Genomic DNA, 19039 nt, shown 5'->3' on the forward strand with positions numbered 1-19039 from the left:
TGAAGTTGAAAACTATGAGCACACTCTATTTATATGACATGACAATGACTTGTGCATCAGAAATACCACTTTCCTTTTTTTGTCCAGCCCCTAAAACACAAACTTCCTTGAGTGCTGTTGTTACACATTCCAAGCAAGCAATGCAAACAAGACCTGTGATAAAGAATCCTTTAGTATCTGTGGTGTAACACGGGCATGGGGCCTTCTAATTAATTTTGTTTTCTATTTATGTGGCATAGTTTTTTTGTTTTTTATGGGGCATTGGGGATTTTGTTATTTTGTTATATTTTTTTATATTAGTTTTTGAGTTTTTGTTGTTGTCGTCGATGGTTTTTTTGTTTTTTTTTTTTTTTTTTGGGGGGGGGGGTAATAGGTCAATTACCTTGATGCTTTCCAACTTCCTCCTTCCTTCCTTGATGCTCTCCAACTTCCTCCTTCCTTATCATATTTTTCCTCACATAACGCAAGTGTTCTTCAAGATAACCACCTGCAGGGCATCCTTTGGATCCTTTAGTGTAAAAGGCTTCCTTTAGTAAAACAATGACAAAGCATATGTAAATTACACAGACAGGTCTAATTGTTTTTTCACATGCACTGACAATTGTGACCATCCACCAGGAATGGGCTAAAAGTTGGGTTTTAGATTATTTGGCAAGTTAAGACTCCTGAAAATAAGTTTTAAAATTGTACATTGTGTGTTTGTGTTGCTTGGTGGACAGAAAATAAACGTCACCGCTTGTGACTAAATCTTGTGTTTTCTATTGTTGGACATACCTCAATATTATTATACCTACTTTAAAGCCCATTTGTGGTGGACAGTCACAATTTGCCATACTTCATATGGAGTTGATTGTCTCATAACCTTCCAAGATGAAAGTATGTACACAAAATTTTAATAATTATTGAAATTTAATGTAGAATATATGAATATTCATAAGCTAAGTGAACCAAGTGTGCATACTATTTCCAATCTTCAGATAAAAGCTTTAATAGTCGTGGTGATGACTAGGGCCATTCAATTGTACAAGCCTCTCTGATTCGGATGGGTTGCCCTTCAATAAGGCAAACATTATACTTACATATCCTGTGATTCCTTGAGGGTCTTTCAGGCTTGGGAATGCAGCAATCACACTCTCAGCCAGAGCACTCTTTTCAAATGCACCAGGGCTGTAACATCAAAGAAAATACTTGCTTAAAACACAGCCATTTCTATAATGAGCATAAAGTGTGACATGGGAGAGGATTTAACGGAATAGTACCAACAAAATGAAGTACTTAGTACACTGCCATATATTTTGGTCTGTGTTTTCAGGAATTGTATAGTAAGGACAAACATTTTGTCATCAATTTGTAGAAGGTATATGAATTAACAACATTTCAGCAAGCACATTTCAACAAACAGGAACAAGCATGTTTATGACTTATTGGCTGGCCTTGCTCATGCAAGACTTATTTTACTGTCATGAACATGTAATTTCTTTTAAACCTCATTAGTTTTTAAGTTTTGACTGCCCCAAAAACACTCTGGGTTGAGAATTTTGATTAAGCAGCATTTGAAAACTTTATTTTGTTATTTCTGTCATCCCTTTCCAGGCCATTCTGTCATTCTTGGTTACGTAAATCTAACACTTTTCAAATGACACTGTAACTTTTCAAATAAATTTATATTCTTTTCTTTTTATTTTAAAACCTTTTTGGAGCACGTATCAATCATGAACATCATTCTTGTCATTTGAACATGTTTCTCTTTTTCACAAAATTGGTGTGAAGGTTCCCATATCCATGTTGTCATTAACAAAATCCAACTTTATATTCGAATGGCCTTATAGACATGTACTTACTTTTTTCCATGATGGGAAATCAAGTAGCTCACTAATATCCTGACTAGTTGATGCCTGACTTTTTTCGTCAAGAATCCAGATTGCTCGATGCTCCGAGTGACACTCTTTCCTTCTGGAGATTCACTAAGAATCTTCTTGGTATCCTGTTGAACAGTGATATATATGAAGATTGGATATAATTGCTATAGTCTTTTACAGATTGGTATGCAAGGTAAACCGTTGTACACACTGAAAAAGGTGAGGAGTCCTTCAAATTTATCTTAATTGCTTTCATACATATCATTTCAAAATTGTCCCTTTCCCAAGGCCCCTATGTTTTCCCAATGGAATTCGGTCACCTTTTTAAAACTGAGAATGTCGGGGGGTTTACCCATACAAGTTGTGCATTGTCCTAAGGAAACTGTGTGTGGTAAAGATGGTAATATGTCTCTTTATACATTATGGGTAAGGAAGGGATACACAAAATATGCAAATATCAATGTTCAAGTCTACCATTGGTATACTTATAATTCCACACAACGGCATAGATGTAGGGTGATTATTCAATAATTGGGAACCCTTTCTTGTCTTCACTTTTCTTGTGCGACTTCATGAAGCTCAATCATCTTTTAGCAAAGCTGCTGTAAAACTATTAAAACAAAATCAGCAAACAACCATTGAGCTACACACAATGAAAAACAGAAGCTCTATCTGCATAAAAATTAAAGATAATTAAGTTTAAAACAAACGTCTTACTTACAAACAAAAGTCTCTTCTGTCTTTTCATGGGTGGGGGTGACATCTGTGACAATGGAAAAAGCCCAACTGTCCGAGTCTGACAAAGAGGCTGCACTGGAAACATCCCCTGTTACTGGTGTGCCTAACACAGGTGCAACTTCACTGAAGTCCGAACTGGAACTCAGCATTGACTGACAATCAAAGAAGCCGTTTCCGGTCCAAAGTCAAGCATATCCCTTGGTAGCTGAATTGGTATTGCTGTTACCCGAGGTCCAAACTGTACAACAAACAAAAAGGGGCTAGATTAAATATAGATTACTTACTAAATTACCACTACTCCTTCTGCCAGATGAAATTGGAATTGTCTCAAAGAAAAGCATAGAAAAGCAAAAATAACCATGCTTCTTACAGTAGTCTGTTTTATGTTTCCTAGTGAGGAAAAAAAGTAATAATAATGGTTCTGTATTAAACATACCAGTACAGTATCATCATACAAGGTTGAATGGTGTTATGATGTACCACGAAGAGTCGTCCTTACCACTGCACTTAGTTGCATGGAATGGTCTGCACACGAGAAGTTCTTTGGGCTGTTTGATGAAAACACTTTCAGACTCTTCCACAGCATAAGAGTGTCTATGCCTGTTGTAATACTTGGTATGCCATGACCGTAGGACAAAGTAGATACTGCTCTCAACTATTATGATATGCTTTACTTGTGAGAATTGTGGCTCTTTGGCAGTCCAGTCAACCAGAATCATGCAGTTTGGTTTGTATGTATGTCTGAATGGAAACACTTCCTGACAAAATGACTTGAGCATCTTTTCCACACCCAAGGAAGGAACACACATCATTCACTTCATCCAGAGAAGAAACCAGAACAGAAATCTGATCCCTTACTTCTAATTCACTGTTCAATGGCTTCCTCAGTAAGAAAGTATAGCTTTGTTGCTGCTGATGCCTGATACTGACTGTCTTTGCAACATTCTTGTAATTGTTACAAGCTCTAGCCCACCTTTTAAAAGGTTTGTGCTTGCCCTCTTTGCGCATACTTGAGTACTGTTCCAGAGGTCCAAGAAGTTGTATTACCCGAGGGTAGTGGATTAAAAAATGCTGTTTCGGGATAAGGTGACGGTCTTGAAAGAGGCTCAGAAAGAGCCGATGATGGTCTGCAATCAAAGCTTTCAAAATGTATACGCCTGCATGGCTAATGCGTGGAGCTACTACGATTTTATATATGTCAAGCAGCAACAGGAACATCTCCCACACATCAGATTCCTCATCTACCAAGTCACCAATGATCAAGGGAAGATACAAAGCTAAGATTCTTGTCTGTGCAGCCTTCTGACCACTTGAACCTGATGGATTCCTGAGTGCTGAATCCTGAATTATACTTGGTTTACTTTTTTTATCCGCAAACCCATAGCCAAATGAAGAAATGCGATTGTTTACTTCTTCAAGAGTAAAACATCCTTCCAATGAGCTCACCAAGAGTAAGTTTTATTTCAAGTGGGAAAATACCCTCAAGTAAGTCATGCATTACATCATGTTACATGATTGTCGGTGACATGGAAGCCAGTCAACTTATTCAGTTCAGAAGACCGTTTGATCCCTGTCTTTGAGACATTGTCCAACACAAGGTCCGCTTCAAAGCTGTTTTTGTCTCTTAAAAGTGACACATCTTCTACAAGTTGCTTTTTAGTGATCTCCTTTGGTGCCTTGCAAAACCGACAAGGATAGTTAGCACTGAAGCTACCTACAAAACCGAGTGTTTCATGAAGCCCTAAGTTGTCACCTATCACCTGAAAAACAACTGGTCTTACCAAGCCTGAATAGGATTGACAAGAAACTTCTATTCCCTGTCTTTCGATATCATTCAGGTCTTTCACAATCACTGATAGTATGCTGTCAATGCCATATTTGGCAACTTCAGATCTTTTTGCACACGCTGCCAATAAAATGTTACTAAGAGAAGCCTGGAACTGAGCAGGCAGACAAAGCAGACTAATATAAAGCCAGTGAGTTATTTATTCCTTTTTTAGAACCGAGGGGGTTCCCTGTTTCATAATCATCACAATACAATAGAATAGGGATGACAACATCGGCACTTGCAGAAAATTTACCCTTAAAGTAACTTCCATCGCGATAGGACTGTAACACAAGCCATCCTCACAGGGTTTTGATGAAGAATTGCAGCCATCACTCCTGGCTGCTCCAGATGTTTCCTGAGTGTTTTCTTCATGGGAACATATTGGAAGCTGTCATTTTTTACTTTCTGTTTTACTCCTCCAGTTGAGGTATCACTCTGTGATGTGAATGACTGACCCAGCACCCTTTCCTCTGGGCTGATGAAATATCCCTTATCTTTGAAGTATTTGTCCTGTTGGTACTGTGATCGAAGGCCTTCAAAGGTTTTTTTTACAACCTCACATTCTTGAAAAACTGTTTCAAATTTTGAGAGATTTGCCTCCTTGAACTGTGTTTGAACCTCTTCCACAATAGAGGAAAGCTTATGCTGTAGATGATTAGCAATGATCTCCACCAGCCCTTCAACTTCATATATGATCTGTTGCACATTGGATATGGTATAGCAGTTGCTTTCATGTTCGCTACAAAATAAGAAACTGCTTCAGCAAGGGTATCTTTGCATGTTTGTCGATCTTCATCCAAACTTTCATTATCTTGCACGTCCATTCCTTCATATCCACCACGCCATGCTCATTTTCTGATTCTTCACCTTGGGTATGTTCTTGCATGTCTGCATGCTTTGCCAATATGACGTCGATAACGATAATGAGAAAATGCCAAACAGCCATCTTGTCTACATATGACAAATGTTGATGCACCAGAATGTAAACTATGGATGTATTTTAGGTGATTGAAAAGACCCTTAATTCCCCCATGGACTTCAGATAAGCACTTGTAGCACAACATAGTTTCTTCTTACAATACTAAAAAGGCAAACAACTCACTTGCTTTTTCCACTTTGCCAAGAACTTAACTCGCAACCCAACTTTTGGAATTAGCGGTGTAATGTCCTCTTCTCTTAACAGCTCCAAGGCTTCTATATCTATTGCATTATCTGTGTGAAAAATGAATAAAACATAACTGATACTAAATTTTCTACTCAGAATGTTTTACTAGTTACAAAAATGTAAATACATTAAGAAGAGTTTTCTCAAGTGCTGGGGTTATGAAAACAGCTGAATGTTTTTGTGTACTATAACATGTCCTAGTGATTTAATTTAATTGTTTTAATTTAGTATGAGGCACTTAAACTTAAAATTGAGCAAAATGATCATGACACACAACTGCTATACAGTGTTAGTAACTATAATAAAACAGTGCAGTCAATAGGCCTAAGGCCTAGTAAGTCCTAAATTGTAAATGGTAAAAATTCTATCTCAAAAACACAAAGTCTCAACGACTATGTTGACGCGGCACCAGACTAACATTTTTCTAGGTAGGTGCTACAATTTTAAGTCCCAAAAGACAGTCACTGCCCATGTTCAGAAAGCCCCAGTAAAAATAACGTAAAATATATGCTACATGTACAGTGCAAAACTGCAAGTACATGTACAAAACTACAAGAATACCAGTGCCAATATATTATACCAGTGCCAACACATCTACTGCTAAGTAAAATAGACACTACACATTAGAAAATGTAAAAACATGGACAGTTCTTTAAAAAGTTTAACTTAAAGTTGCATAAAATAGATGCCATGCAATGTTTTTTTGCCCAACCAGTAATACTTTTGCAGGAACCCTACTCAAAAGTTGGGCATGACTAAATTTGGCATGTTTAAAATAAATTCACTTAAATTTGCATAAAGACATGTCATGCAATGTTTTTTGCCCAACTATATTACTATTGCAGGAACCCTACTCAAAAGTTGGGCATGATGGGTTTGACAATGCCCAACCTTTATTGGAAGAAATATCCCACTCAAACATTGGGTATTACGCATATTACAATAACCCAACTAATGAAAGAAACTAGGACTTTTGCCTAAAAGTTGAACGTTAGTAGCTCTAACATTGCTCAAAAGTTGGACAGCAAGGCTTAACTTACATGACATGAGTTATGGCAAGTTGTCTGCTGGAAATTGTAAAAAAAAAATTAAAAGCAAAAAAGCAAAACACAAAGGATGAAACCGACAAAAAATGTATGCGTTTGTTAAAAATATGGTATGGCGTTTTTTTGCTTGTTTGTTTGGTAGATATTTGGTTCAGTTGTATGTGTGTGTGTGGTTTTTTGTCGGTTTTCATCCTTTTGTTTTTGCTTTTTTGCTTTTAATTTTTTTTTTTACAATTTCCAGCAGACAACTTGCCATAACTCATGTCATGTAAGTTAAGCCTTGCTGTCCAACTTTTGAGCAATGTTAGAGCTACTAACGTTCAACTTTTAGGCAAAAGTCCTAGTTTCTTTCATTAGTTGGGTTATTGTAATATGCGTAATACCCAATGTTTGAGTGGGATATTTCTTCCAATAAAGGTTGGGCATTGTCAACACCCATCATGCCCAACTTTTGAGTAGGGTTCCTGCAATAGTAATACTAGTTGGGCAAAAAACATTGCATGACATGTCATTTATGCAAATTTAAGTTGAATTTTATTTTAAACATGCCAAATTTAGTCATGCCCAACTTTTGAGTAGGGTTCCTGCAAAAGTATTACTGGTTGGGCAAAAAACATTGCATGGCATCTATTTTATGCAACTTTAAGTTAAACTTTTTAAAGAACTGTCCATGTTTTTACATTTTCTAATGTGTAGTGTCTATTTTTACTTAGCAGTAGATGTGTTGGCACTGGTATAATATATTGGCACTGGTATTCTTGTAGTTTTTGTACATGTACTTGCAGTTTTGCACTGTACATGTAGCATATATTTTACGTTATTTTTACTGGGGCTTTCTGAACATGGGCAGTGACTGTCTTTTGGGACTTAAAAATTGTAGCACCTACCTAGAAAAATGTTAGTCTGGTGCCGCGTCAACATAGTCGTTGAGACTTTGTGTTTTTGAGATAGAATTTTTACCATTTTACAATTTAGGACTTACTAGGCCTTAGGCCTATTGACTGCACTGTTTTATTATAGTTACTAACACTGTATAGCAGTTGTGTGTCATGATCATTTTGCTCAATTTTAAGTTTAAGTGCCTCATACTAAATTAAAACAATTAAATTAAATCACTAGGACATGTTATAGTACACAAAAACATTCAGCTGTTTTCATAACCCCAGCACTTGAGAAAACTCTTCTTAATGTATTTACATTTTTGTAACTAGTAAAACATTCTGAGTAGAAAATTTAGTATCAGTTATGTTTTATTCATTTTTCACACAGATAATGCAATAGATATAGAAGCCTTGGAGCTGTTAAGAGAAGAGGACATTACACCGCTAATTCCAAAAGTTGGGTTGCGAGTTAAGTTCTTGGCAAAGTGGAAAAAGCAAGTGAGTTGTTTGCCTTTTTAGTATTGTAAGAAGAAACTATGTTGTGCTACAAGTGCTTATCTGAAGTCCATGGGGGAATTAAGGGTCTTTTCAATCACCTAAAATACATCCATAGTTTACATTCTGGTGCATCAACATTTGTCATATGTAGACAAGATGGCTGTTTGGCATCATTTTCTCATTTATCGTCATATCGACGTCATATCTTGGCAAAGCATGCAGACATGCAAGAACATACCCAAGGTGAAGAATCAGAAAATGAGCATGGCGCTGGTGGATATGAAGGAATGGACGTGCAAGATAATGAAAGTTTGGATGAAGATCGACAAACATGCAAAGATACCCTTGCTGAAGCAGTTTCTTATTTTGTAGCGAACATGAAAGCAACTGCTATACCATATTCCAATGTGCAACAGATCATATATGAAGTTGAAGGGCTGGTGGAGATCATTGCTAATCATCTACAGCATAAGCTTTCCTCTATTGTGGAAGAGGTTCAAACACAGTTCAAGGAGGCAAATCTCTCAAAATTTGAAACAGTTTTTCAAGAATGTGAGGTTGTAAAAAAAACCTTTGAAGGCCTTCGATCACAGTACCAACAGGACAAATACTTCAAAGATAAGGGATATTTCATCAGCCCAGAGGAAAGGGTGCTGGGTCAGTCATTCACATCACAGAGTGATACCTCAACTGGAGGAGTAAAACAGAAAGTAAAAAATGACAGCTTCCAATATGTTCCCATGAAGAAAACACTCAGGAAACATCTGGAGCAGCCAGGAGTGATGGCTGCAATTCTTCATCAACAACCCTGTGAGGATGGCTTGTTGTTACAGTCCTATCGCGATGGAAGTTACTTTAAGGGTAAATTTTCTGCAAGTGCCGATGTTGTCATCCCTATTCTATTGTATTGTGATGATTATGAAACAGGGAACCCCCTCGGTTCTAAAAAAGGAATAAATAAACTCACTGGCTTTTATATTAGTCTGCTTTGTCTGCCTGCTCAGTTCCAGGCTTCTCTTAGTAACATTTTATTGGCAGCGTGTGCAAAAAGATCTGAAGTTGCCAAATATGGCATTGACAGCATACTATCAGTGATTGTGAAAGACCTGAATGATATCGAAAGACAGGGAATAGAAGTTTCTTGTCAATCCTATTCAGGCTTGGTAAGACCAGTTGTTTTTCAGGTGATAGGTGACAACTTAGGGCTTCATGAAACACTCGGTTTTGTAGGTAGCTTCAGTGCTAACTATCCTTGTCGGTTTTGCAAGGCACCAAAGGAGATCACTAAAAAGCAACTTGTAGAAGATGTGTCACTTTTAAGAGACAAAAACAGCTTTGAAGCGGACCTTGTGTTGGACAATGTCTCAAAGACAGGGATCAAACGGTCTTCTGAACTGAATAAGTTGACTGGCTTCCATGTCACCGACAATCATGTAACTGATGTAATGCATGACTTACTTGAGGGTATTTTCCCACTTGAAATAAAACTTACTCTTGGTGAGCTCATTGATGAAGGATGTTTTACTCTTGAAGAAGTAAACAATCGCATTTCTTCATTTGGCTATGGGTTTGCGGATAAAAAAAGTAAACCAAGTATAATTCAGGATTCAGCACTCAGGAATCCATCAGGTTCAAGTGGTCAGAAGGCTGCACAGACAAGAATCTTAGCTTTGTATCTTCCCTTGATCATTGGTGACTTGGTAGATGAGGAATCTGATGTGTGGGAGATGTTCCTGTTGCTGCTTGACATATATAAAATCGTAGTAGCTCCACGCATTAGCCATGCAGGCGTATACATTTTGAAAGCTTTGATTGCAGACCATCATCGGCTCTTTCTGAGCCTCTTTCAAGACCGTCACCTTATCCCGAAACAGCATTTTTTAATCCACTACCCTCGGGTAATACAACTTCTTGGACCTCTGGAACAGTACTCAAGTATGCGCAAAGAGGGCAAGCACAAACCTTTTAAAAGGTGGGCTAGAGCTTGTAACAATTACAAGAATGTTGCAAAGACAGTCAGTATCAGGCATCAGCAGCAACAAAGCTATACTTTCTTACTGAGGAAGCCATTGAACAGTGAATTAGAAGTAAGGGATCAGATTTCTGTTCTGGTTTCTTCTCTGGATGAAGTGAATGTGTGTTCCTTCCTTGGGTGTGGAAAAGATGCTCAAGTCATTTTGTCAGGAAGTGTTTCCATTCAGACATACACATACAAACCAAACTGCATGATTCTGGTTGACTGGACTGCCAAAGAGCCACAATTCTCACAAGTAAAGCATCATAATAGTTGAGAGCAGTATCTACTTTGTCCTACGGTCATGGCATACCAAGTATTACAACAGGCATAGACACTCTTATGCTGTGGAAGAGTCTGAAAGTGTTTTCATCAAACAGCCCAAAGAACTTCTCGTGTGCAGACCATTCCATGCAACTAAGTGCAGTGGTAAGGACGACTCTTCGTGGTACATCATAACACCATTCAACCTTGTATGATGATACTGTACTGGTATGTTTAATACAGAACCATTATTATTACTTTTTTTCCTCACTAGGAAACATAAAACAGACTACTGTAAGAAGCATGGTTATTCTTTGCTTTTCTATGCTTTTCTTTGAGACAATTCCAATTTCATCTGGCAGAAGGAGTAGTGGTAATTTAGTAAGTAATCATATATTTAATCTAGCCCCTTTTTGTATTTTGTTGTACAGTTTGGACCTCGGGTAACAGCAATACCAATTCAGCTACCAAGGGATATGCTTGACTTTGGACCGGAAACGGCTTCTTTTGATTGTCAGTCAATGCTGAGTTCCAGTTCGGACTTCAGTGAAGTTGCACCTGTGTTAGGCACACCAGTAACAGGGGATGTTTCCAGTGCAGCCTCTTTGTCAGACTCGGACAGTTGGGCTTCTTTTCCATTGTCACAGATGTCACCCCCACCCATGAAAAGACAGAAGAGACTTTTGTTTGTAAGTAAGACGTTTGTTTTTAAACTTAATTATCTTTAATTTTTATGCAGATAGAGCTTCTGTTTTTTCATTGTGTGTAGCTCAATGGTTGTTTGCTGATTTTGTTTTTAATAGTTTTACAGCAGCTTTGCTAAAAGATGATTGAGCTTCATGAAGTCGCACAAGAAAAGTGAAGACAAGAAAGGGTTCCCAATTATTGAATAATCACCCTACATCTATGCCGTTGTGTTGGAATTATAAGTATACCAATGGTAGACTTGAACATTGATATTTGCATATTTTGTGTATCCCTTCCTTACCCATAATGTATAAAGAGACATATTACCATCTTTACCACACACAGTTTCCTTAGGACAATGCACAACTTGTATGGGTAAACCCCCCGACATTCTCAGTTTTAAAAAGGTGACCGAATTCCATTGGGAAAACAATAGGGGCCTTGGGAAAGGGACAATTTTGAAATGATATGTATGAAAGCAATTAAGATAAATTTGAAGGACTCCTCACCTTTTTCAGTGTGTACAACGGTTTACCTTGCATACCAATCTGTAAAAGACTATAGCAATTATATCCAATCTTCATATATATCACTGTTCAACAGGATACCAAGAAGATTCTTAGTGAATCTCCAGAAGGAAAGAGTGTCACTCGGAGCATCGAGCAATCTGGATTCTTGACGAAAAAAGTCAGGCATCAACTAGTCAGGATATTAGTGAGCTACTTGATTTCCCATCATGGAAAAAAGTAAGTACATGTCTATAAGGCCATTCGAATATAAAGTTGGATTTTGTTAATGACAACATGGATATGGGAACCTTCACACCAATTTTGTGAAAAAGAGAAACATGTTCAAATGACAAGAATGATGTTCATGATTGATACGTGCTCCAAAAAGGTTTTAAAATAAAAAGAAAAGAATATAAATTTATTTGAAAAGTTACAGTGTCATTTGAAAAGTGTTAGATTTACGTAACCAAGAATGACAGAATGGCCTGGAAAGGGATGACAGAAATAACAAAATAAAGTTTTCAAATGCTGCTTAATCAAAATTCTCAACCCAGAGTGTTTTTGGGGCAGTCAAAACTTAAAAACTAATGAGGTTTAAAAGAAATTACATGTTCATGACAGTAAAATAAGTCTTGCATGAGCAAGGCCAGCCAATAAGTCATAAACATGCTTGTTCCTGTTTGTTGAAATGTGCTTGCTGAAATTGTTGTTAATTCATATACCTTCTACAAATTGATGACAAAATGTTTGTCCTTACTATACAATTCCTGAAAACACAGACCAAAATATATGGCAGTGTACTAAGTACTTCATTTTGTTGGTACTATTCCGTTAAATCCTCTCCCATGTCACACTTTATGCTCATTATTATAGAAATGGCTGTGTTTTAAGCAAGTATTTTCTTTGATGTTACAGCCCTGGTGCATTTGAAAAGAGTGCTCTGGCTGAGAGTGTGATTGCTGCATTCCCAAGCCTGAAAGACCCTCAAGGAATCACAGGATATGTAAGTATTAATGTTTGCCTTATTGAAGGGCAACCCATCCGAATCAGAGAGGCTTGTACAATGAATGGCCCTAGTCATCACCACGACTATTAAAGCTTTTATCTGAAGATTGGAAATAGTATGCACACTTGGTTCACTTAGCTTATGAATATTCATATATTCTACATTAAATTTCAATAATTATTAAAATTTTGTGTACATACTTCATCTTGGAAGGTTATGAGACAATCAACTCCATATGAAGTATGGCAATTGTGACTGTCCACACAAATGGGCTTTAAAGTAGGTATAATAATATTGAGGTATGTCCAACAATAGAAAACACAAGATTTAGTCACAAGCGGTGACGTTTTATTTTCTGTCCACCAAGCAACACAACACACAATGTACAATTTTAAAACTTATTTTCAGGAGTCTTAACTTGCCAAATAATCTAAAACCCAACTTTTTAGCCCATTCCTGGTGGATGGTCACAATTGTCAGTGCATGTGAAAAACAATTAGACCTGTCTGTGTAATTTACATATGCTTTGTCATTGTTTTACTAAAGGAAGCCTTTTACACTAAAGGATCCAAAGGATGCCCTGCAGGTGGTTATCTTGAAGAACACTTGCGTTATGTGAGGAAAATATGATAGAAAGGAGGAAGTTGGAGAGCATCAAGGAAGGAAGGAGGAAGTTGGAAAGCATCAAGGTAATTGACCTATTACCCCCCCCCCCAAAAAAAAAAACAAAAAACAAAAAAACCCATCGACGACAACAACAAAAACTCAAAAACTAATATAAAAAAAATATAACAAAATAACAAAATCCCCAATGCCCCATAAACAAACAAAAACTATGCCACATAAATAGAAAACAAAATTAATTAGAAGGCCCCATGCCCGTGTTACACCACAGATACTAAAGGATTCTTTATCACAGGTCTTGTTTGCATTGCTTGCTTGGAATGTGTAACAACAGCACTCAAGGAAGTTTGTGTTTTAGGGGCTGGACAAAAAAAGGAAAGTGGTATTTCTGATGCACAAGTATCATTGTCATGTCATATAAATAGAGTGTGCTCATAGTTTTCAACTTCACGAGTTGCCTCAGGAGTACCCAACCAACTTGGTTCAGGACATGGAAGCAAGGACAAAATTTAATGAATCGCTATAACAAAGGGACTGAATGGATATTATTTAATATAATTTATCTGGAGGTTATAATAATATTGATGTGTTTGTACTTTTTAACAGTTAATGCAAGTGCAGCAACTCCTGATGAACCCGATGAGAAGCAAGAGACAGCCGAAGATGTACTTGCAAAGGTTCAGTGGCTAAAGGACAACTGTGCACCTACTACCAAAGTCAAAGAGTACATGTCATTGACATCAAAGCACAGGGCAGAATGGGTGAAAGATAGGGAGAGAACTGTTGCAGAAATCTTGGAGGAGTTCCCCAGGCTGCTTGGTATTGGGATGGTAGGTTACTACAAAGTCAAATCATTTCAAACTGTGGTAGTCAATATTCTTCTTTTCTCGAGCTCTTTATTTGTCAAAGCAGTGAGAATAATATTGTCTGCATTACATTTATGGGGTGTGAGAAACTTGGTTAATGATTATTTAGGAGGCTACCATAACAGTCTTGAAACCATCCTGGTAGTGCTGTAGCTATCACTCAGAAGTCCTGGTTAATTCTAATTGTCTTTGCTTCGCACTAGTTAAGTTTTATACATCATTTTCATAACTCTTTTGTGTACTCATAATGCTTTACATACCCTTAAAACCAGTCAGTCCTAGCTAATGCTGACTTTGATTTTCTTTGTTTCTGAAGAGTTTTGCAATATTGGTCAGCATGTAATTTAGCTTTGGGGAAGTCAATGTAGTGCTCCACAACCAACAAGAATGTTTCATTTAATCACTTTTACTTAAGATTGAGCAAGACTTCCAGCTGATGTACCCAAAAGTTGCTGACAGACTGACTGACAAATGGGGCGGCTTGTCGGACTCACTGATAGATTATGCCACACAGATGTTTCCTCTTTGGAAGGATGTGTTAGGTCTTGATGCCAGTACTGATGTAAAGAAACTGACAGAAGGTATTTTTCACATTTTGAGAATGTCGGGTTGTCCGATCATTGCTTAATTCATTGGAAGAGTTGGTAAATTTTCAGAATATAATTTTGAGTGTTCTCAAGACAACCATCCTCCAGATTAATTTGAAGTGGCTGAGGATTTCCAATTAAATGCTGCATTGACGTAATTCCCTTACGTAAATATGATTTCCTTCATTACGGTGATAACTTGGGTAAGACACACAGAATGTAGGCCTTTATCATGCTGAATTCATTTTGGCCATGCGCCATAGTATCCAATAAAAGTAATGATTGCCCATATTTATTTACATATAAAAAGGAACCAAACTATTTGTCCTTTCAGCCTCGGTTTGGTTACATGACTTCAATGGGAGAAATACAAGATGGCCTCACAATGATAAAGGTCTATTGAAGTTGATCCTAATATGGCAAAGTTAAGGCGGTTGATGATTACTGTTTTGGACCATTATCCTAGTGTTGATATAACTTGCTCAAATTTCCATACTCTCTTTTTAACAGATGAGAAGATCAACCTGTCATTCTTTGTCATTCCAATGATATTTGATGGCTGCGACAAAAAGAAAACTGGTGGCAGATTTGGGCCAAAGGAAACAATGAAAGCCTTTATTGATGTACAACTGGTGAGTATTGTCTTGCAAAATGATATTAAAACAAGTATCTCGCATTCCTTTGGCGGATCTAGGGGGAAGGGACTATGTGGCTTTAGGGCTCCCCCCAAAAAAATAAAGTAAAGAAAAAAAAATAAGAAAAAATGTTGAAAAACAAAACTGCCCTTTAGGGATCACACCTCAGTTAAAGTACCCCCTTATGGTGTATCCAGGCACTGCCTCTTCCCAGGTTTATCGTTACTTGGATGTGATCCCTGGCCATAGGGCAGTGTTTGGTTTTATGAATTATTACTGCCATCCAAAAAGAAAGGTTGCTGACAATAAATAGGGAGACCGTAAGCATAGGTCAGTTCCAGTGTCATAGGGAAATCTGTTCCATAGTAGCTTGACCCCCTCCACAATTCTTTTTTTTTGGAGGGGGGGGGGGAACAGTTTATTCGAGGGTTCAATTTAGCTGTCCCCACCAGCATACCAACCCATAGGTGGCAGATTCAAGTCCTGCTCCAGTAAATTTGTCTATATTTGCTAAAAATTGATATTTTCTTATTACTTTGACTTTTCGCAGGATATTGTGCACATGCCAACGTACTTAGAAAAAATTGACGCGACAAAACATCCTCAGCCATTCCTGCTCGTCCTGTACAGTGAATCAGTGCTAAAACCTTCCAGTGTATTTGTGATTATTGAGAAGAACACAATTCCGCAACCATCCCTACTGAAGGCCATAGATGTCTGCTATAAGGCTCACTTCATACTCGACTGTAAATACCAGCAACTTTGCACAAGTGTGTGGAAATTCTTTGAGAGGTATATTTTCAACCAGCCTGGAATTCCAACAAACAAAGACAGTCCAACTCTAAGAGCCCTGAGGGCATTTTTGGCTTTCCGAAATTTTCCATGAAAGCTTCCCAGATTGACCATGGGCTGTTTGACATTTTGTTGTTTACCTATTCATTCATTCCTTGTTACAGTGCAGACTCATTAATGGTCATGACATTTGCCTTGTTTAGAATCGTATGACTGTCAAGAAATTAGATAGTAAGACTATGGGGGGAAAACATGGTTGTTCTTTGACAGGTTACTTAATCTTTCAAACCTCTATTTGCTTTCAAACTTAAAAGAAACAAACAATACTACAAAAATCATGACAGTTAAAACTAGTTGAATGCAATTGAAAGATGTATTAATTTATTTTTTGTTTCTCTTACTGGAAACAAACTCTTATAGTGTTATGTATAAAGTATCTCAATCATACATTTTTGTAAAACAAGGGCAGACTTTGCAGAATTGTGTGGAAGATCTTTGAGAGGTGTATTTTCAACCAACCTGGACTTCCAACAAACAAAGACAGTCCAACTCTAGTACAGGCCTGAGAGCCTTTTTGACTTTCCGAAATCTTCCATGAAATTTTCCCATCTCAATCATGTTTTGTTTAAAACAAAGGCAGAGCTTGGGGAATAAGGGGTTTGCCCTTTACCAACACTTTGAAATTAACCCGGCTGTAATAAAATACATGCCCCTAGATGGACCCCCTTCTGAAAACTCCTGAATCCGCCTATGTTAAGGGGTGATAATTCAAACTGTTTATATTTTATATTTAAAATAATAACAGACATCAACAACACCACTACCTCAAGATTTTAATTAAGAAGCAAGTGTAAAACATTGTTTTCAACTTAACAAAGTCTGACTATGTTGTACACCAAGTTGATAATATGATTATCGTTTTTTATGAAGAACAAACCCTGAATATTATGTTTACTACTCGTTGTATTCAACTCGTTTAATTTACACACTGTAGTGCTTGTTAGCAAACTTGTTTAAAGATAAGTTCTGTACTTTGATTAATTTATGTAGACTATTCCGAGTGTTGTCGGCAAAGTAACACAAATTGACACAACTCGACACTTAACATTCAGTTTATTTGCGTTTTTCCAAAGGTTCACGAAAGAAGTCTATTGGCGAGTTATTTTTGACATACGTTTTATTAGTGCACAGTTGTCTTTAAAAAAAAGGGCATTACAAGCAAGTTTCCCAAAGGTTTAATTTTGATAAACTAAAATTTGTTTGTTAACGAAAGTCTTTTGCAATTTTTAGGTTACTTTTAGTCAAGTTTATTTATTAAGCCAAATTGTTACTGTTCAGAAACAAAAAGAAAGGCAAGGCAAGCAAGCACCAGTTGTTTGAGATTTGTTTATATTTTTATTGGCATGTTATTTAATACAAGTTGTTGTGCCATTTTTGAGAAACAAACAAAAAGAAAGTAAAAACAAGCAAGTGTGTGTTTCAAAAGCTTTAACTTCGGTAATTATAAGATTATGTGTGTGAAAGACATTGCTGAAAGAGCAAGTTACATCATGTTCTAATTGTTTTTATAAAACAAATGTTTTTTTATAGAGCTATTTACAAATCATTTTTTCACGAATTTGTTTCGCAAATAATTTTTGATCCTTGAAAAGCCTCACATATATTTTACTGACTACTAAGTCTGTTTATCAAAAGAAGGTCCTACCTTTGAGGTTGCTTAAATTGTTGAAGCGTACTTTCAGTGCAGTTAAGAAAGTTCAATAAATAAAACATAAACAAAGGAATTGCATTAACTGTTTATTTTCTTTCCCAGCATGTGTGTAATTCATTTAAAATATTCCAACAACAATGGTTAAAATATTTACCAACATTTGGTGGGAAAAGTGACCAATTTATGTACAGAAATTTAAACGAACCCAATAATTGGATACAGCATTTACCAATACATGGTGGGAAAAGTGACCAATATGTGGTCAGAAATTTAAACAATCCCAATAATTGGATACAGCATTTACCAATACATGGTGGGAAAAGTGACCAATATGTGGACAGAAATTTAAACAATCCCAATAATTGGATACAGCATTTACCAATACATGGTGGGAAAAGTGACCAATATGTGGACAGAAATTTAAACAATCCCAATAATTGGATACAACATTTACCAACAATTGGTGAAAAAAATTACCAATTACCCCAAAAATATTCACTAACAGTTGGTTGAAAATTGCCCAGTATTTGAACAAATACTTTTAACCAATAAATGGTATACAAAGCATATCCAACAGCTGTGTAATTAGAATTAACCAACTATGTGTAGTTGGGTTTGCCCAATAATTTAGTAAATGGTTTAACCAACGGCTGTTGGGCAATAATTGCCCCAAAACTGGTGGGGCTGATATTTGAACCAACGTTGGGTAAAAAGTTGGGTAATTTTTACCCTTTTTTTTTTACAGTGTAGGGTGTTTGTTGAGACGGAAGTACTGTAAGTACACAAAATTAAGCAAAAGGAGTCGGGCTCGATCAAATTCAAGGTTTTTGCCTAATTTTGCGAGAAGTTTGGTATTTACAGCAGACTTGTTTTTCCAAACACAGTCAAACTGCTGTTCCTTATTAAAAAAAAAAGTGCTGGGACCTTAGTCTTGTTACACAAGACTTGATTCCAACTGTATCACCTTTATATACACACAGCCTAAAAAGTTCATGTCTTGTACTTTTTCACATAATTTCTTAAGAATACTTGCCATTGTTTAACTTTTCAAATGTTTAATTGTACAGTTAGAATCAAGTCGTGAGCAAGAAGACTGTGATGTCCCAACACATTTACATTCACTAAGGAACAGCAGATAGGGTGTTTGTTGAGACGGAAGTACTGTAAGTACACAAAATTAAGCAAAAGGAGTTGGGCTCTATCAAATTAAAGTTTTTTGCCTATTTTTGCAAGAAGTTTGGTACTACAGCACACCTGTTTTTTTTTTCAAACTTAGTCAAACTGCTGTTCCTTCGTGAAAATAAATGTGCTTGGACCTTAGTCTTTTTA

The 19039-nt window shown here is 36.8% G+C and overlaps 4 protein-coding genes across 4 annotated transcripts; 3 read left to right on the forward strand and 1 right to left on the reverse strand.

Moving 5' to 3' along the window:
* Positions 1–346: 346 nt before the first annotated feature.
* On the reverse strand, positions 347–2631 carry LOC117305615. The gene is made up of 4 exons (XM_033790495.1): positions 2581–2631; positions 1842–1984; positions 1080–1167; positions 347–527 (listed from the first exon to the last, which is right to left on the reverse strand). Exons 1-4 carry the CDS (start codon positions 2620–2622, stop codon positions 375–377), a joined length of 426 nt encoding a protein of 141 aa, XP_033646386.1. The 5' UTR covers positions 2623–2631; the 3' UTR covers positions 347–374.
* Positions 2632–7303: 4672 nt separating this feature from the next.
* On the forward strand, positions 7304–13125 carry LOC117305618. The gene is made up of 5 exons (XM_033790498.1): positions 7304–8015; positions 10725–10982; positions 11584–11726; positions 12405–12492; positions 13042–13125. The coding sequence occupies exons 2-5, from the start codon at positions 10770–10772 to the stop codon at positions 13123–13125; spliced, it is 528 nt and encodes a 175-aa protein (XP_033646389.1). The 5' UTR covers positions 7304–8015; positions 10725–10769.
* LOC117305604 lies at positions 8240–10306 on the forward strand. The gene has a single exon (XM_033790480.1). The coding sequence runs from the start codon at positions 8240–8242 to the stop codon at positions 10304–10306; it is 2067 nt and encodes a 688-aa protein (XP_033646371.1).
* A 15-nt stretch (positions 13126–13140) lies between the features above and the next one.
* Positions 13141–18164, forward strand: LOC117305610. Its single transcript, XM_033790487.1, has 5 exons — positions 13141–13184; positions 13726–13949; positions 14401–14566; positions 15083–15204; positions 15758–18164. Exons 2-5 carry the CDS (start codon positions 13848–13850, stop codon positions 16091–16093), a joined length of 726 nt encoding a protein of 241 aa, XP_033646378.1. The 5' UTR covers positions 13141–13184; positions 13726–13847; the 3' UTR covers positions 16094–18164.
* Positions 18165–19039: the final 875 nt, after the last annotated feature.

This window comes from Asterias rubens, unplaced genomic scaffold (genome assembly GCF_902459465.1).
Source record: "Asterias rubens unplaced genomic scaffold, eAstRub1.3, whole genome shotgun sequence".
In the NCBI taxonomy this organism is placed as follows: Eukaryota; Metazoa; Echinodermata; class Asteroidea; order Forcipulatida; family Asteriidae; genus Asterias; species Asterias rubens.

What these genes read in the sequence shown, in the direction of transcription:
- LOC117305604 (XM_033790480.1), top strand. Translation starts at nt 8,240, where the DNA reads ATGCAAGAACATACCCAAGGTGAAGAATCAGAAAATGAGCATGGCGCT.
- LOC117305610 (XM_033790487.1), top strand. Translation starts at nt 13,848, where the DNA reads ATGTCATTGACATCAAAGCACAGGGCAGAATGGGTGAAAGATAGGGAG. An exon ending in GGCTGCTTGGTATTGGGATG is followed by an intron (nt 13,950 to 14,400) that starts GTAGGTTACTAC and finishes CTTTTACTTAAG; the next exon opens with ATTGAGCAAGACTTCCAGCT. An exon ending in CCTTTATTGATGTACAACTG is followed by an intron (nt 15,205 to 15,757) that starts GTGAGTATTGTC and finishes GACTTTTCGCAG; the next exon opens with GATATTGTGCACATGCCAAC.
- LOC117305615 (XM_033790495.1), bottom strand. Translation starts at nt 2,622, where the DNA reads ATGTCACCCCCACCCATGAAAAGACAGAAGAGACTTTTGTTT. An exon ending in ATTTCCCATCATGGAAAAAA is followed by an intron (nt 1,168 to 1,841) that starts GTAAGTACATGT and finishes TTGATGTTACAG; the next exon opens with CCCTGGTGCATTTGAAAAGA. An exon ending in CTCAAGGAATCACAGGATAT is followed by an intron (nt 528 to 1,079) that starts GTAAGTATAATG and finishes GTTTTACTAAAG; the next exon opens with GAAGCCTTTTACACTAAAGG.
- LOC117305618 (XM_033790498.1), top strand. Translation starts at nt 10,770, where the DNA reads ATGCTTGACTTTGGACCGGAAACGGCTTCTTTTGATTGTCAGTCAATG. An exon ending in GACAGAAGAGACTTTTGTTT is followed by an intron (nt 10,983 to 11,583) that starts GTAAGTAAGACG and finishes ACTGTTCAACAG; the next exon opens with GATACCAAGAAGATTCTTAG. An exon ending in CTCAAGGAATCACAGGATAT is followed by an intron (nt 12,493 to 13,041) that starts GTAAGTATTAAT and finishes GTTTTACTAAAG; the next exon opens with GAAGCCTTTTACACTAAAGG.